Raw genomic sequence first — 27,557 nt, 5'->3', positions numbered from 1 at the left:
AGACTCCCCCGGTCTGTACAGTAGGTCTGTGGAGACTCCCCGGGTCTGTACAGTAGGTCTGTGGAGACTCCCCGGGTCTGTACAGGAGGTCTGTGGAGACTCCCCGGGTCTGTACAGTAGGTCTGTGGAGACTCCCCGGGTCTGTACAGTAGGTCTGTGGAGACTCCCCGGGTCTGTACAGTAGGTCTGTGGAGACTCCCCAGCTGTAAACTAATTAATTGAAAATCCCTGAAAAAATCTGGAAATCCCTCTCTTCCTCCCTTGCAAGTAGATATGTTTTCTCAATTTCAACTCCCACTTCTTCAACTCAATTTGAAATGCTATACTGAAGCCAGACGATCCCTGTGTGCCCCCAGCCAAGATTATCAACTTGACACTTCACTGTCTTACCATGAACTAAAAACGGCAGGGCTTTTTACTCGTTCAGCCACTGGAGACACTGTTCACCTTTTGAATTTACATATACATTTACATATACATTATTAAATTGCACCAGGCATGAGTTACTAATTATAATACATGGATGGTGTTATTTTCTTGATGCATAGATAGTATATTAGAAATATAATGTGTTTGTCACAATGTAATGTATATTTTTGTTGGCATGTTTTTTACTATGTTTAATGTTCTGTTTTGTAGGACTCATGTTCCTTTGAGGTAACCCCTTGCACCCACCCCTGTTATATGTAATGCTTCCCTTTAAATACTGAAATACCAAAAAAAAAAAAAAAGTAACGTGATAGGTTTCTGTTGTCAAAGAAGAATGTGATAGACAATACTGGTACTGTAATAAAATGTCCCTTCTCTCCTACGCTTTTTAATGCAGCATGAAATTCATGACCTGTTATCTGAATGTGTTCCAGATATCCCATCAAAGCAGACCTCCTCTGTGGCAGTGGCGGGTGCTGTGATTGGTGCTGTGTTAGCTCTCTTTCTCATTGCCGTCTTCATTATTGTTCTCATGACACCAAGAAAGGAAAGACCATCGCATCTTGACAAAGTGTGAGTATTCAAATTTGAAGTACGGTAGTTTTCAATCATAAAATGTTTTACCTTACAGTGTTATTGTCCTAGGCCCCTAAAGAAAATAGGCTTATACTATAACACAAAAAGTCAAGTACATCTCCCTGTAAACTGTTATAAAAGGGCTATTTTTTTGAGATTCAGTTAAAGTATAATATATGAGAGGACCTTAAAGAGCAACTTGGAATGGACCCAAAATACCACGGTTATCTTAACTGATGCATTTTTATTAAAATGTTTAAAGCACACCTATGGCCTCAAAAGGGTTTTTAAGCTCTCAAGTTCAGCTGGGGGTGTAATCCATTACCTGTACCCCTGTAACACCCAGCCCTTAGTGCATGTAAGAAATACATCAGTAAGAAAAAACACCTAGAAATGTGGAAAATACATAATTAAGTGTAATAGTATCCAATACAGTGAACATAAACAGAGTAGTGGACAGAAGAACAGTTTAAAAAACTGACTTCAAGCTGTGCTAAACAGAAATCAAGAACAAACCAAGCAAAATCATTTTTTATTTGTTTTATAAATCTAGACTTCTCATGTAAGAGAATTCTAAAGGTTGAAACCGGAAAAATAAAAAGTAAACCGATGGGATAGTTTAAAAAACAGCATCCGCTCTTTGAGACGTAGGTGTAGATAGATGATCCTAAAAATTAGCTGGAAGCCAGTGAAGTTGGAATAAAAACAGAGTGATGTGGGCACATTAAGCCCCTTTCACACTGGCATGATCTACCCGGGTCAAACCTACCCGGGCAGAACCGGGTGTCATGCAGGTCAGGTACATGATTTCACACTGCTTTTGATAGATGCAAATAAACAATGCGCATATCAATGCCCCGGAAGCAGCTTGTTACGGACGTTTCCATTTAAGCTTCTCTGGATTGAACCGTCGGCCCAAATGTTGATGAGAGAAAATGTTTCTTCACCCCTGCTGCAATCTGGCTCATGGTGTGTCTCAAGCAAGAAAAATATGGCTAAAGAGAATAAACAGAAATGTTCCTTGCAGAAGTGAAACTTTCATGCAGGCGTGGCTTTTTGTTATTGCATTTTGTCTCGCTCAACCTGGGTCAAAGCATGTCACCCCACATCCTGAGGTGGGTCATTGGGACCTGGGTTAACCCAGCTACATGGTTTCACACTATGCTGGATTATGACCTGGTTAGCCAGGACCAGGGTAGGAGTGCCAGTGTGAAAAGGGCTTTAGTGACGTGTTGGATGGATGTGGTATTGATTTTAAATACATATCATAAGAAAGTAAAAATCCCCAGAAGACATCTACTATTTTGTAGGAATAGACTGGTGGCTAACAGAGGGATAATGTCTGACAAAGATCTTGGTCAATATGTACTGTTCTGGGTCAGCCTTCAGTCCCAGCTTATAAGTTTTTACCTAACTAAGTTAGTGGCACTTAATTGTGAACACCCATTGTTTTGAAATGGTATACCTGAAGCAAGCCTAGTCAATCATTATCTTCACATCAGAAGCGTCCCAAAAAGGCTGAATATGGTCATATTTGATAGGTGAAACAAATATGACTGTTGAAAGACGATTCAAGGTTAGATAGCAACATGAAACAGCATATCTGTCATGTGCCAACGACAGAGGTGTTTGAAACCAGTAATTCCATTCCTGAACTCAACCGTAAATGGTTGATGTGCATCCAAGAGCATCCAGTTTTCTTTCATCCATGAATGAGGATAGCACAAAGGCAGTCGGGGGTCTCATGTCCTAAAGGAGTAATACATCTGGGTGGTGTTGGCATTTAAGTGAAAGCTGATGCTCCAACAGAAAATAGCATTGTCACAGGGAAGCAGTGGCCTCAGAATTGAGTCCAGTGGTACACTGAAGTGTAAGCCAAAGAGAATAAAACATAAACCACCCCGAGCTAAACTCTTGGATAGTACATCTAATACATCCCAGTCTAAGTTAATTCTTGACATGTATTTCTGAGAGTGCATCAAAGTTTTCATACAATTCTGTAACCAAATTGAAAATAAAACTGGATTTTAGTATCCCTAGGGGATATTTGCTGAAGTAATTATCTTTAGTTGGATACCAAACCAAGATGTATCAGTCTTTTTAGAGCCTACTACATTTTTTTTAGGTTGTATTTATTCCCTCTAAAATAATTAGATTTGGACTTTCTTATTAAATTGTGCACTGCTTTATTTCTGAGGGGTTTGTATTGCTTTTTTATGTGGTCGTATAGCTATGTAGTGTCAGAGTGGGTCATACTGTCATTCTGTGAATGCAATTAACAGAATTGAAATATACAAAGGTGGGGGGTCCTAATCCATTCTCTGTGTCTACTTGGGTTCTGGTCACAAACTTCCCCATTGAAAAAGAATGCTTTTAAAAGAGTTGTAAACTAAATACTGGACAAGTGGCTTATCTCCACCCTCAGCTGAATGAGTCACTTGGTGCCGTCAGTATCTTGCAGAGGGTACAAGCCAGACAGTTTTGGGTGCTTTGACACCTAGGACAGAAAACAGTCCATCTTATAAATCCAGCCGACAGGGGGTGAAATAGCACACCAATTGAGAACAATGGGCCGTCTCACAACGAGAACAACCAATGGGAAGCACTCCACGTGGACTCAGGCACCGACCAAAATAGACAAACTATCCAATCACAGGGGTAAAGAGAAGATTACAAAAGTATGAGCGCGACACGAAAACAGGGCTCTCGACACGAAATCCAAGGTTCTGGATACACAAACAAGTCTATGAACTGTGACAATCTGGAGATCCAGCCTGCGACCAACTGGAACAGAGATACCATTTTCGAACCCTCTAATACAAGATAACTATTCTAGTGTTTGCCTTGGTGTGGGAGTCCGCCATGTAAGACTTCTAAAAGTATTTGTAATCAAATCTCTAACTTACCCCTGATTGATCACCAGAGAAAAGAGTTGGATGAACATTTGAAGTTGACATGAATTGAAATATATTCAATTTATTGAGCTAGCAGTGCCAGAGTTTTGCGGTGAAATATCCCAGACATAACCGGACGAAGACTGCACATATTGGTGGAGAAATAGCGTCTTTATCTCGCAAGACTGAGAATTGCCTTCTGAACCAAAACTATATATATGAGACTGATTTAACAATGCTTTGATTATCAAATATTAACGAAAGTAAATATTTGTGTTACTAATGATACCCCTGTTAAGACTAACCTTCGTCTTAAATAGCTGTCAGGAATGCAGTTGTAACCTTTAAGGGAATCTCCCATAAACTTCCTAATCAACCAGCGGGAGTGGGGTGTCGTTGTTTAGGTTTCCTTTACTGTACTGTTTAGTTTAGTTGATTCTTCCTTTCTGTATTATTTTAGTTTAGTTGTTGCATCTTGTCTAGTCTGGTTATTTCGAGGTTGGGTTCTACATGATTTGAATTCAAATAAGTTATTTTATTATTACAATTTAAACTAGTCCAAATACAAATATACCTTGCATACTACAGCTATTATGTTTTTTTTCATTTCTGTACACTCACTTAATTGCATAGTTGAGATGGCTGTAAAGGTAATCTTTTTTTTTTCTAGTGTGCAAGGTCACGTAATACACCCTCAGTTTCTATAGACCTGCCTACCCACATATGCCTCTCTTTGTCAGTATCAAATCAAATATGTAATAACCAAAGCTTTATTTTCCACTTGCGTTCAATGCTGCATATACAGTAGAACACTGTGTGGGCCGGGTGTGTTCCTATTACCTGTAACCTGTGTCTCATTGTCATGCCTTTCCGCACAATATCCCACTGGAACAGCTGTAGCTTTCCCTAACAAATGAAATGTCCCCTTCTTGTTCTGGATAGAGCGATCTTTAGCCTTTGTCATTGAAGGCATTAAAGAAATTATGCAGCTCTAGGAAGTGTGTTCAATCATTTCCCAGAAGCAAACTAAACTGGCTGTTAGGTTCCTAAGCAGTGTTACAGGTAGTGTGTCACCAAGGCAAACATTTGCTGTATTTATTTCTAAGTGGTAAAAAAAAAAAGTATATTTACCCTGTTCTTTCAGAAATTGAAATTTTCACAGGGAACTACATATTACATGGCAATGGGTAAATGTCATGGAAATCGTAAAATCTGTGGTAACTGAAAAAAATACGGCCTTATTCATAAACACTACAGCATGCCTACATTATTGCTGACACACCCAGTTCAAAGAGGCTCACATTTGTTTTAGAAATATTGTACTACCACAAGGCAAATTGAATTGCTCATTTACTGAACACAGGAAGCGTGTATATGTTTTGGTTTCCGATTCCTGATTTGACAGGTAGTAATTGTAGAAAATCACTGTTTTGGTTTTAGAGAACTATGGCATTTAACTGCCAATCTTAAATTATAATTTTCCATAAGAGAAGCCAATCATGTTGTGGTTCTGGCAGCAAAGTAACTATCCCCCTAACCCTCCTAATCCTTTACACATTGAATTAAGAATCACGCAGGTGTTGGCAACAACAGACATTTAATACCACAGAGAGCCTTGAGACCTGGTCCTTGCATGTTGCCATCTTAGACATCTGTTCTATATAGATTCAGGTACCTAATTTATAGGAACTATACGTTAGATATTATTGTGTTGGAAAAAAAATGGTTGCAGCATATTGTAGCTGGAAAATGTGACTTTTAATAGAATTTCTTAGATGCAATTGTCAGGACACTGTCTCCAAAAGTAAACAGATCAATAATGACCCTTAAACAAATCATATTAGCTCTTTAATTCAAAGTCTTGGAATGATGGGAATTGGTTTGTTTTGTGTTGACATTACCCAAACTCCTCAAGTGTTGCAGCTTTGAATACTGATAGAAATCCTTAAACATTTTTGCATTAACATGGTTAATGTGCTACAGTCGGTGAACTGTTCTGCAACACAAATAAAACAATGCATTTCTTATTGGAAATGGGATAGTGTTATCAAAGGTTAGATAATGTCTGACTAAATAATCTTCATGTCTGAATATACTATTCATAACTGAAGAAAAGGATTGAGGGTTTTAAGATTCTTGTGATACTATAAGAAAGGGATACAGAGCTATCAAGTCTTCTGTACACACACACAGGCCACAAAAACAAAATCAATATCGATGGACATGTGTACCAAATTGATTCATTATATAACTATTCACAGGAAAGAAATATAATAACAGAATAAAAATAGGCTCCGTTTCTTATTCTTTAAAAAAAAAAAAAACTAGGGACAGACTAACCCTTATACAAGTTTGCTATTGTAAAAGCATAGAAAAAGTGTAATGAAGCATAGTACATTGTGGCTCTTTTCATTAACATATTTTCTATTAGTACTACGACAAAATGTATAATTTGCCAACTGTCGCAACGAAAATGCAAATTGCGGTATGTTTGCATTGTGACTGGCCCATCTTAGTACATCTACCCCTTAGGAGCAATGCCTACCTATGTTGATGGGATTAAACTGCCTTTCTCATATGAGAAAGGCAGTTTAATCCCATCAGATTCTATAGTGGGGCCCCCACCTTCACCCCCAAAAAGCTTTTCATAATCATACAGAGGCCCCTCGTTAAACTGGATATGTTTGTCCTACATAAGGAGTTGTCGGGTTGAATACCGAGCGCACTTATGATTTACTTTCGCCTACCGGTAACACAAAATGCATCATGCTGCTGCACTGTACACACTGGTGCACAATGAGAATAAAAGATTATTTTAAATTGAAACCTAGACAGTTAACACAAAATAGATCATGGTCCTATACAGATGCTCAGAATGAGCTGGAGGGGTTAGTGGCACATGTGTGCAGGCTATTGCTCCCAACACGTTGGGGAAACCAGAAATGTCAGAATAATGTGGTTTCAAGGCATGTAAGTACATCCTGACTAGTGAAAATTAGGTACTTGAGTGTTCGCCTCAAAAATGCATTGAGCACAACTGGTAACGCATGAGAAAAAGCAGACTGGGAAATGCCCGCAACAATTGTGACTGTTTAAAACATGCTTTCAAAAGTTCTTAACAAATTGATGCAATTGTAAGTGTCGCAATTGTCGGCAGCTTTAGTACATCCCATTATAATATTTGAGTGCCCTCATCTCCACCCCATTTTTGTGAATTAATGCAGGAACGCACATAATTATATATTCATCTGAGGTTGAACCGCAAAGAAAAACTGCTGCTGCAGAGCATTCCCTAAAAAGTTGCTAACAGCATTACACGATTAGACTTCTGACTTGTTTGCAACTGGTTTACGAATATTGCGACAGGCGCAACACTTTGGTACATCTACCACTAAGATTGTATGAATAATCTTTCATAATCCCAAAACTGCCATTGCATGCATGTGAGCTTTTCGAACATGTTGAACCCATTCCTAGAAGTATTGAGATCTATAAAATATCACCATGGCGTGTCAATATACTGAAAAATGTCTTGACAACTCATGATTCAACAATATGAAACTTGCATGTTTTGTCGGTTTATGAAGGATTGTACTTGTAGATATGTATTGCTATGTAGCATTTATGAAGGTATATAATAATACTTACTGTCCAATTCAAATAAAGCGTTACCTAACATTCAGTTTGGACACACTGACACAAACTGTCTTAAATTATAAAACCTCCATGAATACAGACAATCTTATTTTAAAGTTGGTGCAATGCACCAGCACCAGGTCCAGACAGACTAACTTATCTGTGACAGAACTCATTATACCGGTGTTGTTGTTTCTGAACTCAACTCAGAAAGATCTATCTTATGATTGTGTAGGTTAAGGAAGATCCAGGTTATGCTTTTACATTGCCAGAACTACCCTTCGACTGACATTGGCACGTTCTGGCTTAATGTACAGTGACATTTATTGACATTCAGTAACAGCCATTGACATTCAGAGGCCTCTGCATTCAAAGTTCATTTCAGGTTTGTTTGAGTTCATATCATGTAAAAGAGACCTTTTTGTTTAAATGATTTATTAAAGAGTAAGTATCTTAAGAGTTTTGTTTGCAATCATTCCGAGTGATCTTTGGATCCAATTTCTTTGTGTTTAGCTGGCAATACACTGCTGTATTATAGATGGTGTTTATCAATACAACGGCTGATCAAACCTACATTACATAGAACTTTGGCCAAAGGTTTGACATCACCCTATAGAATTAACAAATTTTGCTTCATAAAGTCATTTCAAAATCTAAGCACTACTATTGTGGCTTCCGGTACACTTTTGCAATATCATTTTGTAGTTTCTTTGAATACATGATTGTGACAGGGTAGCATCATAGCCCAGGCTGGTTACCGGGAGGAATTAAACCCAGAGAGAAAGCTGCAGTTTTAAAGCACAGTTGCGCATTTTATAAAAATAAAAAAACACAAAAACAGCAACAAACAAAACACAGCACAAGGACCAAAATAAAAGGTTAAAACACAAAAATAAAACATTTGTAAGCTGGGCATTAGCATTCACTATCAAGTTACCAAACAGCACAACAAACTCCTCCAGCAAAGCATTTTGCTTCCTTTTTATACAGGTGGCCATTCCGCACTCAATTACCTAATTGGAGAATGGCCACACTTGTGATTGTTGGCAGGGGCAGAATTAACCCCGTCCCTGCCAACCTTCCATTCCCGCACACATGCTATTTACACAAGCAGGGCTTTTAAATAAACTGATGTTAAATAAAACACTGAAATTATGTTCATACATATATTTTTTTCAATCCTAAAATTCTAGGGTGATGCAAAACATTCGGCCATAGCTGTATGTCTATGTGAGGCAACTAGACCTGAAGAGCAGGTCCTGAACTCATTGTAAAGCACCTTCACACAGACGGATTACAACATTTTGAATAAAACAGTGATTAAGAACGTGTTATTAGAAGTCCATTTTATGAGATACTTTAAATAGCAGCAGTTCTGCATGACTTTAAAAGTGATACATTAAATTTGATCCAAATGCGTTTAGAGCAGTTGCATTATTTTTATAAGCCTTTACAGACCAATTGTGGAGGTCAACATTTCCTCTCAAAATTTATATCAGAATGACTCCGGATTGTTAAAAATTGCATACAGTGCTCAAATTGAATGTATAAATCTTATATTTTCTTATGTTGTCTTGTCTATGAAGAATCACACTTAATAGAAGTATTACTCTTTAGAATGACAGGTATCACACAACTTCTTACAAGACAGACATTGTCCATGATATATCTGAATGGCTTCCTGGTTTCTGGAAATATGCAATCAAAGTAATAATTACTAATTATTCATCAGCTTTTGGTGTTTTAATGTTCAACCTTTTCCTTGGCGTCTTAGGATTTTCTCTAGACACCAAGGAAAAACATACATGTTGATATTGGTACTACACATTTTACAAGCACCGGGTACTTTGTTGTTATGGCTAAAGGATGCAATTTTTTAAACTGCAATAAACTGTTAAAATTGCATTGTAAAAGCTAATGATAGCCTGTGGAAATAATTTAGCAGTCATTGAACCATACCCTGCTATATGATATATACTTCTCAGTAGAGATGAACCAGTAGCAATAGGTGTTTTGTAAACAAGATGTGGGGCCTTATTCTCAAAGCTTTAACTAATGAGATTTGAAAAGTCATTTTATTAGAGTTAAATCTTGAGGGCCCATGTAGCCATATAGAGGAAAAGTAAAGAAACAAAGGAGAAAAGCATGTTCATGCTTTTGGTACAATGATAATAGAAAGCCAAGGTTATTTAAATAGCAGCTCCATTGAACCAGTTTCTATTTATTCCAATCAAACATGTATCTTCATTTGCATTCAAGGTCATTTCTTATGTATCAGAAGGTGTTTGGATTGTTGCTATGCTATACAGTCTCCCCTTTAGTTTTAACTGGTTTGACACGATTAGTATCAAGGGGTCTACAAAATATGGTGGGGGATACTTTAGTATAAATGGGTAGGATGACGATGACATTTGGTAATTGCACCCACAAATATGTTTGATATTTACCCGCTGCTTTCCACAGCAGCACACTACTATATTTTATTTTCTTTCTCTGTTACTGCTTAGTGTTTTCCCTCCCCAGCATTGACTTTGTTTGTCTGTATTTAATGTGTTATTTTTTAACACAAGGACCCTCATTTAAAGATGAAGGTGAAACAGTTACAGACAGATGTCCTACTTTTAATTTGTCTATTTAATTAATTTGATTGCACATGTTTTTAATAAATGCACATTTTATATATTTAAAGTCCATTCAGTCAAAGAAAACCCAGCATTATTTATCATTTATAACACAAATACATACCAAAACAAACCAAATAAAACTGTCTATATTATGAAATGCAACCCAGTATTCGTCTGGTGAAAGAAAGGGGGCTTTGTCTGCTTTTTGAAAACCCTCATTTTTTTCACGTCACTTGGTATTCTGTGACATTGTTCAGTTTCTATTTTTTTTCCTTCAAATTTTCCACACATTTTAAACCATTTATTAATAAAATATTATCAATACCTGCCTCAAAACAAAAAATTATTGCACAGTGTCGTATGATTTTACAGTGCAGGAAACAATATTTCCATACTCCATGAATCCTGGTACTTTATTAATCTATATTCTAGAAAAACATGTTTATGTAACGGGCAGTGTTGTGAGATGAGGTTAAAAGCTCTAAAACCACGATTGCAAACAAGGCCTGCTCTTTTGCATTGTGGTTTAGACACTTGCTTGACGTGTGCTGGGTCGCTGGTTCACGCCCAGCTTCAGCCCTGTTACACTCATTCACAAAATAAATGCTAAAAACACTATAACATATATGGTCCTTCATGCCCTGAGCATAAAAAGACCTACAGGTTGCATCGCAGGTTGGTCGTCTATTTCTGTGTTCGCCAGGAAGTCAAACTGTCAGCATACTGTGGACCTGTGTAGAGAAACAGTACGGTATAAAGTACATTTACTGTCTTAATAATTTCTAGCTCTGCCGTGTAATGGAGTTGAGTAAAGGCTAAAGTATTTGTAAAATATTTGAGCAGGTTCTATATTTCAGTTAGTTATTGTTACTGTTTGTAAAATAATAAATATAGTACCTCACACACACACACACACACACACACACAGCACCGCTCACTTGAATATTCTTTTTTGAAACAGCAGGAAGGACACACCAATATAAATCATTATCAAGAGTGGAAGTGCCTAATTAGTATGTCAGTAACAATGATAACTGCAGCTTTATAATCGATTTATGGTACTGTATGCTGAAATATCACAACGGCTGTGGCCATTATGCGGCACGATGCCATAGGCAGACCATAATTCCTGTCATACCATAATTCTTAAATATACTTTAGTACATTCAGTATTTTATAAATTTCATATGTTACTATGATTGGCTGCAAAGACAACAGGGCAAACCAGTGATTGGATAATGTTTTGTTGGGTGGGTTTTTATTGTGCTCAGTTTCCTTGTAACTGTAATATTACTTGTGTAATAGAAAATAAAAAAGGATTCATCGTTAATATCTCTATATCTCTATGGAGTCATGGAGCCCTAATGTTCGAGTCTGAGTCACGTAAAATGCGACTTGAGTCTGAGTCCTGGAGTCGAGTCCTACACGCCTCCCACGCCTCCTCCAAGGAGCCTCCACTGGTTTATGACTAACACTTAAATCTGTATTCTGGACAGGAGGCTTGGTGGTCCAGTGGTTAAAGAAAGGGGCTTGATACCAGTTCAATCCCAGACTCACTGTGTGTGACCCAGAGCAAGTCACTTAACCTCCTTGTGCTCCTTCAGATGAGAAAACTGAGGTCGATTGTAATCTCTAAAGCCAACATTTGTATTAGTCCGTAGTCAAGGTTGATGTCAATTCTCTATTGTGCATTGATCCTGTAGATCCCTCTACTCAAACCAGCTGGCTGCCTAAATGAAACAGGGTCATATGTGGGGCTTTATTTGTTTATTTACAGTATTTGCAAAAATGCCAGGATACAAACATTGAGATTTTTCCTCTCATCTTTAGGAACATTCTGGTAGGTCAAACAGGATAATCAAATGTTATGTCATTCACAATCTGGTACATATAAATATTATAGGTATTAGTATTTGTTCAACTACAATATAATTGTTCTTACAGTTTTAGTTAAACCAAGCTTAGATCAATGAAAGAGACTCCTTCTTGGATAAAACACAGAACAAACAGCTTCAATGGGCCTTTTTTCATAAATGGACAATATCAAATATGCCATAAAGTGGGACACTTCTCAGATGTCTTTGGTGCTGTAACATATACATGTTGTGGCATTTTGTCCACCTGTAATGGAACCTCTTTCCTCAACAGGAACCAATTACATACCATTAATGTGCAAGTGGTGCACGATACCCAGGGAATCATAAAACTCTTGGCAGCAAGTATCCCCTATCGTGTGTATGGCTCCTATACTTTGGGGAACAGTGCCTCACTTTGGAAACGATCCCGCTGCCTCATCAGTGACAGTGGTTAAACTCAATCGACCAGCATTTCAAGCTACCCTATTAGGCACTACTTCTTTCAATTAGCTTTTTCTTCAGCTCATTCAAATGCTATCGTGATGGATCAGTGCTTTGCCAAAACCTCAAACTATTCCTTTTTTAAGATATAATGAAAGCTAATTAATAGGTTACTAGATATGTTTATAACTAGAGATGTGTTTAACAAAAAACAAGCATATCCAAGAGCATAATGTAAGGGGAGTGGCATCTGTCCAATGGTTTGTAAACATGAAGTAAAACATTTATGTGAAAAAAGCATGTGATAACAGAAAACCTGTATCATTGATACTACTCAAGATTAAAACACTGTGGCTAAATGTGAAAGCATTAACTCAAAGTGTATGGTCTTTATACATAGCAGCCATATTGGGTCAGTGGTCAGTGCCCTGCACATGCAGTTTTATATAACTGTCAGTGCTTTAAATGGCCCCCCGAGATGAGACCTTGACATTGTGTAGGTGGCAGCTTTATAAAATTACTGTAACAAAAATAGTTCCTTTTTTTCTTGAACAATACCCATAATCAAACTTGAAATGCATAATCAGAGAATACAGTTGTGCAGTGAGTATGAGGACAGTATCTGAAAGTAGATATCTAATGGAAACCAAAAAGTCACATGACCACAATACGGCAGCCATATTAAGTCACAGGTCAAACAACAAAATATTGCAAATATAGGCATCTGAAATAGTTTATGACACACTGGCAGTTGAAATAGTGGCAACAGTAAACATGGCAGGCCAAACCAGAGCAACATGACATACGTTGATGATATGTACATATAAAACTGTGAGTTAGACGGATATGTATCTCCAGATATCTCAAGAGCCTGATGCTCACAATTAGATATATGTAGTAAAATATAACTCCTGTGTGGCGGTTTGCCAAGGCCTCTTAAAAATTAGCTGCCTAGCTCAAGGGTTGTATCCATTTGAATATGAATTTATTTACCACTTTATTCCATAGTTCACCCAAGTTTGCAAAAATGAATTGTGTTGCCCCTCCCCATAGGTAGTTGCAATTGCAGGCAGACTAGCCTACTCCATTATTGAAGCCTTCTTTCCCCTCTATAACTCTTAACTAAACAGTTATGATCTTGCTACTGCAGCAGCAGAAGGTTATGTATGTGTCCTCCAAGTTCTAATGTAAAGAAGCAAAACAAAAATGTTAAAAGTGTTTTTGTAGCAGCCTACTGTAATACGTAAAATATAAAAAGAAAACTGAATTATATCTGTGAGAATACATTAATTACCAACTTTTCTTAACATTGTTCACAAAAGTAGATTTTTTTTCTTTGTTTAAGTGTCATTGATTTTCAGATCACGACTGTCCTTCACATGCATCAGTAGTCGCTTGGCAAGGTCATGGTGAGGGTTTTGCTGGAAACATGTCTTCCAAAATCGCCTATCCATGATAGAATTCAAATTTGATTCATACATTTTTTATGAATATATGAACAAGGAAATTGGTCCCCAGCAGTCTTCATATATCACACTAGTGTATTTCTGATGTAAGATGGCAATTACTAGGCACTATAAAGCAGATGAAAAGTTTTATGCAAATTGTCCTTGGTGTTTTCAAAATAGTAATAAAATATGTCAGGAAACAAAAAAGATCACAGCTTGCTCCCATTGCAACCTATAAATGTGTTTATTAAAACCATCCATAGCATCAAACATTCAAATTCCAATATAACACTAAGGGGTCGGTTTGAACAACCTCAGTAGAAGGGCGATCAAGCAATTTCCCAATGGAATATCGGATCAGTAATGATTGACAACAGTCAATGCAATGACTTTATTATTCACAAAAGACCTCAAACACAAAAGAAGACATACAGGTGCATATTATTATATACAGCAGTCCCTCGCTAATACTGACACTGTTATTCCGTATGTCTCAAAATAATAATACATTTAGTGTAGCGCTAGGTCACTGTGAATTGAATGATCCAAAGAGATGTACTCAAATAAAAAAATAAAAAAACAGTTGTTTTACTGACACCAAAGACAGGACGGAAATAAACGGAAGTACAGATACAAGTAGCTAAATCACTAAAATTAAGACTGTGAGTTAAATAGGGCATATAAACTCATAGGCTATTCTACATAGATTAAATGAACTGCGATCAAAAGGTTGGAAAAGGGCAAAAAGCTTTGAGAAATAGTGATGGACTCCAGTGGTGCGAAACACTACAATAATTACAATTCTGAATTTGAAGTCTTTAATTGCTTTTTGCAAAGAAAAGAAAGTTTGACTCAGTACCAGTTAGGCTGTGTGTTTTACTTGCAGCTATACGTATATAGTGTAAAATTATACATTTTAAATTACGGATTTCTGTAAAGTGTTGCAGTATATGTAACATGCTGTATAGTATCATAACATGCTAATGTGGAACCATGATCTAGTTTGTGTTAATGGTGTACTAAGTAGGCTACGGTAAGAACGAAAATGTGCTAAAATCATTTAGTTTCAATTTCAAGTAATATTGTATTATTTCTGCATTGCACAGTAATGTGTACAGAGAATACAGCAGCATGATTTATTTTGTGTTACTGGTAGCCAATAGGCTAAAGTAAAAAAAAAAGTGTTCTACGTATTAATTTGACCTTACTGCTGTACTGTATACTGTGTATGCCTACTGTACAGATTTATATTTTTATGTAATGTGTACAGAGAACACTTTCATGTTATTTCAGCAAAATGATTTATACATTGAAAATCAACTGAGCACTATAACCGGAAACCTGGTTATTCCAGATAACCTGTCTGTTTCCAGACATGTCCGATTTAGTGAGGGACTGCTGTATAGAAATAGAATATATGCATTGGGACATTACAACATTACCCCCAAGGGTAAAGAGGAAATTACCAGTAAAGAATAGTCATGTATCCCTCCTTAGCAATTTGAATACCGTGCAGACAAGTCAGGTCATATCAGGCTTCTAGCTTCCTATGGGTGCCCTGTGCTCTCTTGACAGGAGTATGGCTGGTGTTTCTCATAGTTAAGAGAATGGGAGAATTTGACCTTTTTGAAAGTCATAAACGTTTGATTTCACAGTTTTTGAAGAATCGCCTATGGCGTGTACCTACAAAGCTTCAAAGGCATCTAAATATGGTACTTTGATCTATTTTTTACTCAGGTTATACGATTCCAACCACTTTGTAGAATCAGCTCTCAAGTTTCAAAAGAAATGAACAGGAAATATTAATACAGTGTTACTTTATTTTCTGGTGCCAGTGATATGCGACTAGAAACCAAAGTTTGGATAGTGCAGGCAGAGCTTGAATGACTGTCACGGGTGTCAGGCAGGTGGGGGTTATAATTAAATAAAAGTAAGTAAATAACTGCCAGACTACGCCACTTAAAAACAAGGAGTCCCAGGAACCCTTTAGGTAAATATAATATTACCCAGTATATGACATTTTTACGTAAGTCAGATCACACACAAATGAGCCCAGAGATAGTGAATTACTATTCAGTAGTATTTTATTATTTTACCCAATAGGCAGTTTGAAATACTTAAAAGCAAAGCAATCCAGTCTACAACCCAGTGCGTGTGGTATTTCGCCTTGGTGAAACCGATTCTCTATAGCCTGGATAGCACTGCTGAAGTTGTGTGTCGCCTTTCTTATTCAGGGTCGTTTGCATCTGCTTCTCTCGTTCTCTGGTCCTGTTTCTTCCTTTCGTTTAGTTTCTCTTGTCTTCTTTCCTTCTCTTTTTTCTCTCTTTTTTCATTTGTAAATGTCCCAGTTTTATAGTGTCAGCTGTCCCGGGGGCGGGTCTATGCTTGTACCTATTGGTTACCTCGGTGCGTTGTCAGTAATGCGGTTTGTTAAGGGCGCTGTCAGTGTAGGAAGAGAGCTCAGCAATACAAAACGTGCAGTTAAATCATAAACATTCTAATGTGAAAAAAACAAATACACACAATAAATGAACACATAATAAATAAGTGTAAAATCAAAACACACATCGTGATCAAATATAAATAATAAGTGAAATAAATACATTCATGGTCTTTACATATCACAACACAGTGCAAATCAAAATAAAGAAAATAGTGGCGATAGTCACCGCGTGTCACAACAGCAATGAAAGCTCCACCAAAATGGAACACCCATATGTGGAGGCATTTCCTGGGATACAATAAATGATTTCAACCCCAAACTGAATTTAATCACTAACTCACCTTGCAGGAATTCAACTTGTCATATATTAATCCCAAGCAACGACTTGCTTAACCTGTGATTCTTGTCATTATGAGTAGCAAAATGTGGTCTTTCAAATTATATATATACAGTGCCTTGCGAAAGTATTCGGCCCCCTTGAACTTTGCGACCTTTTGCCACATTTCAGGCTTCAAACATAAAGATATGAAACTGTAATTTTTTGTGAAGAATCAACAACAAGTGGGACACAATCATGAAGTGGAACGAAATTTATTGGATATTTCAAACTTTTTTAACAAATAAAAAACTGAAAAATTGGGCGTGCAAAATTATTCAGCCCCCTTAAGTTAATACTTTGTAGCGCCACCTTTTGCTGCGATTACAGCTGTAAGTCGCTTGGGGTATGTCTCTATCAGTTTTGCACATCGAGAGACTGAAATTTTTGCCCATTCCTCCTTGCAAAACAGCTCGAGCTCAGTGAGGTTGGATGGAGAGCATTTGTGAACAGCAGTTTTCAGTTCTTTCCACAGATTCTCGATTGGATTCAGGTCTGGACTTTGACTTGGCCATTCTAACACCTGGATATGTTTATTTGTGAACCATTCCATTGTAGATTTTGCTTTATGTTTTGGATCATTGTCTTGTTGGAAGACAAATCTCCGTCCCAGTCTCAGGTCTTTTGCAGACTCCATCAGGTTTTCTTCCAGAATGGTCCTGTATTTGGCTCCATCCATCTTCCCATCAATTTTAACCATCTTCCCTGTCCCTGCTGAAGAAAAGCAGGCCCAAACCATGATGCTGCCACCACCATGTTTGACAGTGGGGATGGTGTGTTCAGGGTGATGAGCTGTGTTGCTTAACGTTACATAACGTTTTGCATTGTTGCCAAAAACTTCGATTTTGGTTTCATCTGACCAGAGCACCTTCTTCCACATGTTTGGTGTGTCTCCCAGGTGGCTTGTGGCAAACTGTAAACGACACTTTTTATGGATATCTTTAAGAAATGGCTTTCTTCTTGCCACTCTTCCATAAAGGCCAGATTTGTGCAGTATACGACTGATTGTTGTCCTATGGACAGAGTCTCCCACCTCAGCTGAAGATCTCTGCAGTTCATCCAGAGTGATCATGGGCCTCTTAGCTGCATCTCTGATCAGTCTTCTCCTTGTATGAGCTGAAAGTTTAGAGGGACGGACAGGTCTTGGTAGATTTGCAGTGGTCTGATACTCCTTCCATTTCAATATTATCGCTTGCACAGTGCTCCTTGGGATGTTTAAAGCTTGGGAAATCTTTTTGTATCCAAATCCGGCTCTCTGCGCTTTAAACGGACCTCTGAGACTATCACAGTGCAGGTGCATTTATACAGAGACTTGATTACACACAGGTGGATTCTATTTATCATCATTAGTCATTTAGGTCAACATTGGATCATTCAGAGATCCTCACTGAACTTCTGGAGAGAGTTTGCTGCACTGAAAGTAAAGGGGCTGAATAATTTTGCACGCCCAATTTTCCAGTTTTTTATTTGTTAAAAAAGTTTGAAATATCCAAAAATCTGTGGAAAGAACTGAAAACTGCTGTTCACAAATGCTCTCCATCCAACCTCACTGAGCTCGAGCTGTTTTGCAAGGAGGAATGGGCAAAAATTTCAGTCTCTCGATGTGCAAAACTGATAGAGACATACCCCAAGCGACTTACAGCTGTAATCGCAGCAAAAGGTGGCGCTACAAAGTATTAACTTAAGGGGGCTGAATAATTTTGCACGCCCAATTTTTCAGTTTTTTATTTGTTAAAAAAGTTTGAAATATCCAATAAATTTCGTTCCACTTCATGATTGTGTCCCACTTGTTGTTGATTCTTCACAAAAAATTACAGTTTCATATCTTTATGTTTGAAGCCTGAAATGTGGCAAAAGGTCGCAAAGTTCAAGGGGGCCGAATACTTTCGCAAGGCACTGTATATATATATATATATAGACACACACACACAGTGGAACTCACCTAAAAAGTACCTGGGATATAAGTAGGCTTGCTACTATTCGATTTTTTTTTTTTTTTTTTTTTTGCCAAATCGACGATTAATATCGACGTTTATTTTTGAAAGAATTTACCAGGTTTTTTTCAATCTTTATTTTTCAAATGGGTGAAATCGACCTTTATGCTTTAAAAAAAATTATGCCATTGAGATACGTCTCATTTAGAGAAACCCTTTATTCGACATGCAACAAAACCATGGTTACCAACATTCTAATTGAAATAACGTTTGGTCACAGCGAAGCTATACCTAGATATAGATCCTAAAAAAAGTAGCAAGCCTAGATATAACATACACCCAGTATATAACGTATCTGAGCCATGGAACCAGGACCCAAACAAGCGATTTACTATCAAAACGCATCCTTTAATATGTACTCTGCTGCTGTGTACTCCTTGGATATTAAGTACTACTATCAAATTTGTGATAAGTATTTTTGCCATTTATTACATATAGTCAAACCACTCTCTCTAGAAGAACCCTTCCATAAATGTTCTATTCGTTAAAAAATTGCATAATAAACCATAAATACTGAAACCTACAAGTTTAAAAGTAGTTAAACTACCAAACGGGTCTGCAGAAAGCTTAAATGGTATTACGTTTATTTTAAAGTATTTTGTACATGTAACATAATCTCAACCGTATGGCCAGATCGAAATAGGGAGACCGGAAAAATGGTGCAGCGGCAAGTCACACTCTGTCCCGCCCACCCAAATATATACAATGTCTGATATAAGCGGCTGTGATTTAGATCTACCCGTGTTGGGCACCTGTTCTGTCGTCATGGCTAGTGCCAAGAGATCTCTTTCATCAATCTCTGAAAGAAAAGCTTTCAGAGATTGATTATTATCGGCAAAATCTCAAAAGGCCGGAAACAGTCAGATTTGTGTACTGCATTTATACTTGTTATTTTTTACTTGTAAAGTGGCATACAGCAGCAGCTCTTTTCTCTCTGGCACTGGGTATGGTCAATCTTGCTATTTGTATCCAAACTTTTCACCAGTATGGTGAACCGCAGTTTCTGCGAGTTATGTGCTCGTTTCTCCAAGTGCACGCTGGAGAAACGCCTCTCCCACAGCTCTACAGAGTGCTCTGCGTCCCTCACTCCTGCACAGGCTCTTCCTCATCACCCTCTGTTAAGAGGTGTCTGTGTCTTCCCCCCATGGCTCTGTGCCAAGGGTGAGCGGACGACACACCCGGGAAAGTAGCCCACGCAGGAAGCCGTCTTCACGGTCTTCCTCCTCCGAGGAAGAAGAAGGACCGCTGTTCAAGTGATCGGCGGACCCAGGAACAGTGCTTGCAGAGTTCCTGCATGAATGTTCGGCGCCACCTGCCCCGCCTGTCCCCTTGGGGGACCTTATGGCATCCCGTCCCATCAAGCCTGCAGCTCTGGGTCTGGCCCCTGAATGGCTGCATTGAGCCATCTGGGTCTATCAAATAGGTTTATTGACACCCTGCAAAATACCAAAGCAGCGTCCACGCGTTCCCAGTACGGGTACAAGTGGGGAGTCTTTCAGTGGTTACGTGGTGCCTGCCTCGGGGGTTCGACCCCACAACTTGTTCGATGGCATTTCTACTATTTCAGCTTGCCATGTCAAAATTGACTCGGCCTCCCCAGGAGCTCACTTCCTGGCGGGGCAATTGAAAGGAGCTTGGCGGCTTTGGCCTGCCTTCCTTGCTGGAGGCTTAATGTGGTGCTTGATGCGCTCATGAAGCCTCCATTTGAGCCCTTGTATTCAGCTGAGCTGAAATTTGTGTCGCTCAAAGCGTCTTTCTTGCTTGCAATCACCTCTGCAAAGCGGGTGAGTGAGATGCAGGCATTCTCAATTGCAAAAGCCTGCTTCATTTTTGCAGAAGCCAGGACAAAGGTTACCAATCCTGCTTTTTTGCCAAAGACAGTCTCGGCATTTCATGTCAACCAGTCTGTTGAATTGTAGGCTTTCCATCCACCTCCTTTCCAGCCTGACAGAGAGCGGTAGCTTTATACACTCTGTCCAGTGCGGGCCCGAGCGTATTATGTTGACAGGACAAAAAGTTGGAGGCAGTTCAAACTATTTTTGTCTGCTATGTGGTGAAATGGATAGCAGATACAGTCAGGACTGCCTAACTTGCTCCCTCCAGAAAAGCTCCCTGCCCATTCTACCAGGGGCATGGCAACTTCATGGGCTTTACACCAGGGTGCATCTGTCAAGGACATTTGCAATGGAGTGGTGTGGGCTACTCCACCATACTTTTACTAGGTTCTACAGACTGAATGACGTGGATCCTCAAAAACCCTCGTTTTGGAACTAGTGTTAAGGGCGGCTTCTCAGTCGACCCTTACAACACAGGCATAGAGGTGAGTTTTTCCTTCAATGTTTTGAACTCTAGCTACTTGTTAATGGGGTTCCGAGTGGTAATGCACATGGCAGCCTCAGCCTCAGTGGTCTGTGACTCACATTCCACACAGCCTGTCCCCCTATATGTTATTTACTGGTTTCTCTGAGTTAGAAATCCAGTTTACCTTCCCCCAAATGTGAACACATTCTTTCAGCACACATAACCACACCTTAAGAAGGCTGTACAAGACAGCATACACACACATTATACAAATTCTTATTCCAAAACAAAAACCCACATACATATTATACAAACAGCTTATAATTAAAATATAGAAAATTTAGCCCATTCCAACAAACAGAGCCTATTGTTATATTTGTCATACTCTATTTCAAATTTCCAGGTTACATCATGCATATTACATACCTGTTATATTTTAAATCAATCAAAACTCACAATTTACAGACATTACAGCACATCTTATTTTAAATGGAAAACTAACACTGACAACCTTTTGTTTTGCATTCCTCTTGCCTCCCCAACAGCTCTTCGGCCATAACAGACGGTCAACTGTATGAACTCAGAAATTGAAGGAACATGAATTCAGCATTCTATTGTGTTTCTTTGATACAGAATTGATCTTCCACCAATGAACAAGCCACCTCCAGCTAATGTTGACAGAGCTGTATCTACACCACTAACAGTCAACACTGCCCAGGTAAATATATCTTAAAAACAGTCGCATTAGTAATTACATACACGGAAGTATTTGTTTTTAACCTGTGCATATTACAAAATGTAGGGGATGCTGTGAGACAGTTTTCTACTTTTTGAAGAGAAAACAGCCACATTATTTCTTATTTGTTGCTGCATAGCCAGGCCTGAGGTAAACTTCCCTCTAGGGTTAATCCATATTTTCTGTTTCTAGGACCTAAGGTGGCTGTAAAACATCCAATAAGAAATAGATTCTCAAAATATACTTAGCCTTGGGTGTTTTCCAGCAGCAGCACATCCAAATATATTAATTGGCTTAATGGGCCTGGTCCAACGGGTCTCCTGTATTCAAACTTGACCCTTTCTTTGTTTCCAAATTTGAAACTGTAATTATATATGCATGACATGAATGTATCTTTCACACTTTTATTTGAAAGAGTAAGGGATTAATGTACATGCTCTGGATTTGCCTATATTGTTCCCCAATTATGTGGCAGTGTAAGGCTTTTGAAGATTGTACCATGTTGGGGAAGTAGCACTCTCTACCCATATCGATTTAGTAATACTGTCTCTTAGGGCTTAAAACTACACCATTTGTCAAAGGATGCCATATGCCTATCAATATAGTTTCATATTCTGATAGTGAGGATTCTTCTACTGGACAATACATCAAGGCAATGTAGCATCATTGGAATATTTTTTATTATTAATCTTCACCCAGGGTATTGCTAACCCATTCAAAATAATGCATGTGAAACTCTAAAACAACTATTAATTTCAGATGAACTGGTAACAGACATTAATAGAAATATTCTACAAGGTCTCCACTCATTAGAAACTAAAGACACAGAGCTGTATGCAGATCTATGCAGCCTTTTTGACTAACAGAGCTAGAATAAACATCAGGGAGTTCTTTATAGAGCTCTACATAAAGCTGACTAAAAAGCAGCAACTCCACCCAGGTAAAGCAGTAGTTTCCTGCTCATTAAACATGTTGCCTCAGAATGCTACATTTTGACTGGACTTGCTTCTACTTAAGGCTGCAGATTGTTCTTCAAAACTCATTAAAAAGCATAAATGGGGTACTTCAAAAGAGCCATATAGTGGAGCTAAATGAGCCATATGTGGCTAAAAAGCCAGTCCTGTTATGAAGAACAATCCGAGCACACTTTCTGTTGGTAGGTGACGTGGATGGTCACTGCATTTGCTGGGCTCTCAGGTTAAAACAAAGATAAGGTTCTGAGATGAGTACTGCATTAGCAAGGCAGTATGAATGAAAGGGAGGAATGAAACACACAAAGAGGGTTTTCATTTATAAACGACTTGGTGAGGGCACCTTTTAACAAGACATAAACTGACAACAGGAAAGATAACCAGCAGGAGTCACATAGTGCTTTTAAGAATGCACAGACCGCTGTGAAATAGCCGTGGCATGCGACAGATAAGTGAAAACCACAATAAACTGCCGCTTATGAATGCTTGCTCATCCATGTTATCAAATTAACCACAACTTTTAAAATGCATTACAAAAAGGGGTCTATGTGAGAACATCATAATAATTTAGTGTCATTCATTTCCACATGCACACACACACACACTTATCTGTGTTAATGTTGCATGACATTGTGCATATAGAGTAGCACATTATTTTATTTATTTATTCATGTAAAATGTATTGATAAAACTGGAAAATTCACAATTTGTCTGATGCTTAAAACATTTGTAAACTGTGAATGTTATTTTTATTCCTACATTTCTTCTTAAAGGTAAACTTGTGTTTATTTCACACCACCTTTTTGCACTTTCCAATTTAGATACTGTATATATATATATATATATATATATATATATATATATATATATATATATATACAGTATGTGATAGATAGATAGAAAGATAGATAGATAGATAGAATGAATATATTTCTGTAATAAATGTGCTTTTGTTTGCATTGATAAGTTGCATTGATTTATAATTATATTCACCACAGAAAATGACAATAAAGTAGACTTATGCACAAAAGTTTGCAGAATTAATTCCTGGCTGACATTTTTAATAATCTCTGACCAAGTCAATGCTTTGGTTCAGTCTTACATTTCCACACATGAATCAGTGAAACAAGTGTGTCATTTTATAATAGTGGTATGAAAGCTTCTGGATGTAGAAACACTTCTGAGTGTAAGTTTAACTACTGAACCCAGGAAATCGTCCCTACTATCTAAAGAAGGTAAAGCCTGTTAGTTCCTCTCTCTCTCTCTCTCTCTCTCTCTCTCTCTCTCTCTCTCTCTCTCTCTCTCTCATATAACAGTCTCACCTACTGCAATGTCACTGATAAAAGACAAAGAAAGTAGGAATTTGTTTTTAAAGAAGCCAGGGGCTTGTTGTTGCACATGCTTAGTGGTTTTATTGTAGAAGTTGAATGGTATTGCCATAACATTTAAATGTATATTATTATTATTATTATTATTATTATTATTATTATTATTATTATTATTATTATTATTATTATTAATAATAATAATAATAATAATAATACTTTTAAATTATTAAATACTACATCTAGATGTAGTATTTAAAGCTGTATTGAAAAGTCTATTAGATTTCAGATTTGCCTCAATCAAATCCGCATTGTTCAAGATAAAGTGGATCTTTTGATCAGCAGTAATACATTTCTAATACTGTTTTTTAATATTCCAGTTAAGAGCAACTGACCATCGTTACACATTTCATGAAGAACAGAGGCGCCATGTTCATGAGCAACTGTCATGCCACGAATGGATATGCCAGAACAAGGGCCCTGAACGAATATACATCAATCACAGAGAACACTATGTATAAATATTTAAAATACAAGTTTGTATGACATGTTGAGTATGAAAGGCAACAGTGAGGATTGGCTTGATTTGATACATGCTACTCGATAAAGATTTAAAAATGTTAGTGATGTTACGGTAGTTGCATCAGTGTATAACAGCAACATCACAATATTCTTCTGTAGATTCATTTTAAAATTGCCTGCAATTTTGTAAGTAGCATTGCAGTTGTAAATAGTTTTATATTTCCACATTTGTCAACATGGATATTTGTAGTAATAATTTGGACTACATTTGAGTAAATAGCCTTTACAGACTTTAGAAATCTTGTTTATGTTTAAGAAGCTTAAAGAGTAAGTAGCAGGGTTATACGTCCCCACGTGCTGCTACAACTGTTTAAATGACATACCTGTCATTTTTCTTATTCATTGTTAACATCCTGACAACTAAAGTCTGTTTCAGAACTTTTTTCAAAATGTCCGCTGTAGTGCACTGATAGTGTAAGGATTATTGCTCACATTGTCAAGCAGGTAACACAGCAATAATGATCCAGGATGTGGTATGGAAATAGAAAAGCCAGAGCACTTGTTGGGTTATTTTTTTGTTTTGTTTTGTTATCGCTCTTCCTGCAGTGATTTAGAGGACAGATCTCAAACCCCAGTGCACTACAGCGGACATTTTGAAAAGAGCTTTGAAACAGGCTTTAACGTAAAAGTGCAAAAGGTTCTCAGCATGTTAACAATGAAAAGGAAAATGACAGTTATGTTATTTAATCAGTTGTACGAGGGGACGTGTGACGCTATATTTTTTCAGAACTCTGCTACTTGCTGTTTAACCCTCCAGTATTTTGATATTATGCTGCACATGTAGATTCATATGGGTTATTACTAGGTCCCATAACCAAAGCTACAATGTTCTTAAATAAAAATCAGGTTGGACATTGCAACCTTTAAAGTGTTGTTTATTTTCAAAATGTGTGATCCTTACTGTTAGGAATACAGTCAGCACTCGGATATCCGTTACCCAGATACATGTCAGTCACTTTTTACCAACCTTTTTATTAAGAATAAAATCAATCCCCATTATATACATCTAACAAATTAATGCACGTACCAGTCACACGCGATTTCCTATTCTGTCACCAGTTTTCTGATACAAAGCCCATCTCTTCAGTGTTACAGAGTACTTGTTTAACTGTCATAGCCCGTGTTTGAGACAAGCTACGGTAATGTAAAAGTTAATCATTGAACAGTTTTAGATACTGTGATGCATTTTTTAAAAATCTGTGCTCTTTAGTTGCTTTTGTGTATTTTCATTTGCAAGTGAACTGTGACATTAAGGCCTTATCGAGCACTATATTCTGCAATTCGAATACTGACTGGATACTATTTTAATTCTGGAAACTGGTGTTATTTTTTTTTTTTAATCTTTTGCTAAATTGCATTTCCTTTCACGTTTTACGTACCAGATTTAAAAGTATGTACAGTCCACGGTTATTTCTTTTGGCAAGTGATATTTTCAGAATCATATCATTCTGTATGAAAATATTTCTTCTGTTAAAAATATAGTACTGTACCAATAAAACCAACTACAGTAAATCTAAATGGAAGCCTATTTATTTTAAAACACAGTCCTTTCAGCTATGTATTTTTGACATTGTATCTTTTTTGTGTTCCCTGAAAAAATGGACAAGGGTTGGAATGGGCCAAAATGAAATAATCAAATATGCATCACACTCTTTTAACCGTCACTGAAGTCAAAATGTTATAGGGTCGGATATGTGAGTGCTGACTGTATTACATAAGAGTGTGGGCTTGAACAGTTATAATTTATGTCAGTTGATGTTTTGGAAAGTAGCAACTCTCCATTGCACAAAGACATCCATAATCTTCCTTGATGCACATCCAACTGCCAGAACTCCCAAATTGTTTAGCTTTGGGCCAAATCCCCAAGACCTCCAAATTCGGTATGGTTTTGGTTTCAGATTTGTGCACACTGAATCCTGAATAACCCAGGTGGAGCTGTTGTGATGGTGATGTGGGTCCCAGCCCTAGACAATATACACCAGTTTGGCCACCAGCACACATTCCCATAGGCACAAGCCACCGTAAGATGTGCCTGCCAGACAGGCATAACTCCAGCACCATCCAACCGTTCGGGGGCGGTCGTCGGATTTGGTGGTACATTTCCAGGATAGACTGGCCCCCTATTGCCTGAAGGAGTCCGACCAAGGGAACAACATGCAGGGGGACTCACAGATGATGACAGGGGACTGATGGAGCCTGATCTGAGAGGTGTTCCTGGTGCTGCTTGCCTCAGCCCTTTTGACAACAGCTGTGCAGTGCCCTTTTACAAAGTCTCCCCCAGATGTTTAAGACAAGTTAGTGCCCTTGCTATTAGTGCTGTGACTTTAGGGTGAGGAATCGTAAATAGAAACCTCCAAAAAAAGGAGAACTAGAATTATCATTATGCAACACATGTAACAAAGTGAGTTTCTGGAAACTGTTGCAGGAAACTAAATGTATCCTGCAAAACTAATTATTAAGTTAAACAGCTATTGAAAACTTTGGTTTAATAAGTTAATCCCTGTTTTCAAGTTTGCTTTAAAGATAATTCATTATGGCAATACTATTTGGATCCCTGCGGCTAGTTGTATAAACTAACAATGATAATGGGCTCAACTCAATTCACTTTTAGCTTGGAAAAAAGCATTTCAGGAAATACAAGCAATAAACAAAGCAAATATGGAATCATTTTTATTTTGATTCGATTAACATATAATCAGTGGATCAACATGTGCTCTGTTTATTTCATGAATTTGTAGTGTCCTAAAACCCTTTTTCCTTTTCCTTTCCTAAAACTTCATTGAATTGAGCCCAAAATAATCTCCCAATGCATCCACTTCCCCCACAGGGTAAGTGTGTTTCTTTTTTTTAAATTAATTTTAGTATGCAGCCATTCAAATAAGTGCTTTATTGAGCAACTAATACATCTACACTTTTCTTCAGGTT

General features: G+C 37.7%; 1 protein-coding gene across 1 annotated transcript in view; it reads left to right on the top strand.

The window, feature by feature from the left end:
- LOC117407452 (nectin-3-like) overlaps positions 1-26,150 on the top strand; it is a 128,367-nt gene extending 102,217 nt beyond the window's left edge. The window contains exons 6-8 of the mRNA XM_034012500.3: positions 864-1,002; positions 21,652-21,736; positions 24,431-26,150. Of these exons, the coding sequence (XP_033868391.3) occupies positions 864-1,002; positions 21,652-21,736; positions 24,431-24,571 (365 nt within the window). The 3' untranslated portion in view covers positions 24,572-26,150. The remainder of the gene's footprint in view (positions 1-863; positions 1,003-21,651; positions 21,737-24,430) is intronic.
- Positions 26,151-27,557: the final 1,407 nt, after the last annotated feature.

This window comes from Acipenser ruthenus, chromosome 8 (genome assembly GCF_902713425.1).
Source record: "Acipenser ruthenus chromosome 8, fAciRut3.2 maternal haplotype, whole genome shotgun sequence".
NCBI lineage: Eukaryota > Metazoa > Chordata > Actinopteri > Acipenseriformes > Acipenseridae > Acipenser > Acipenser ruthenus.
Note: the sequence above shows the minus strand (reverse complement) of the source record. Positions and strands in the feature narration are given on the sequence as shown.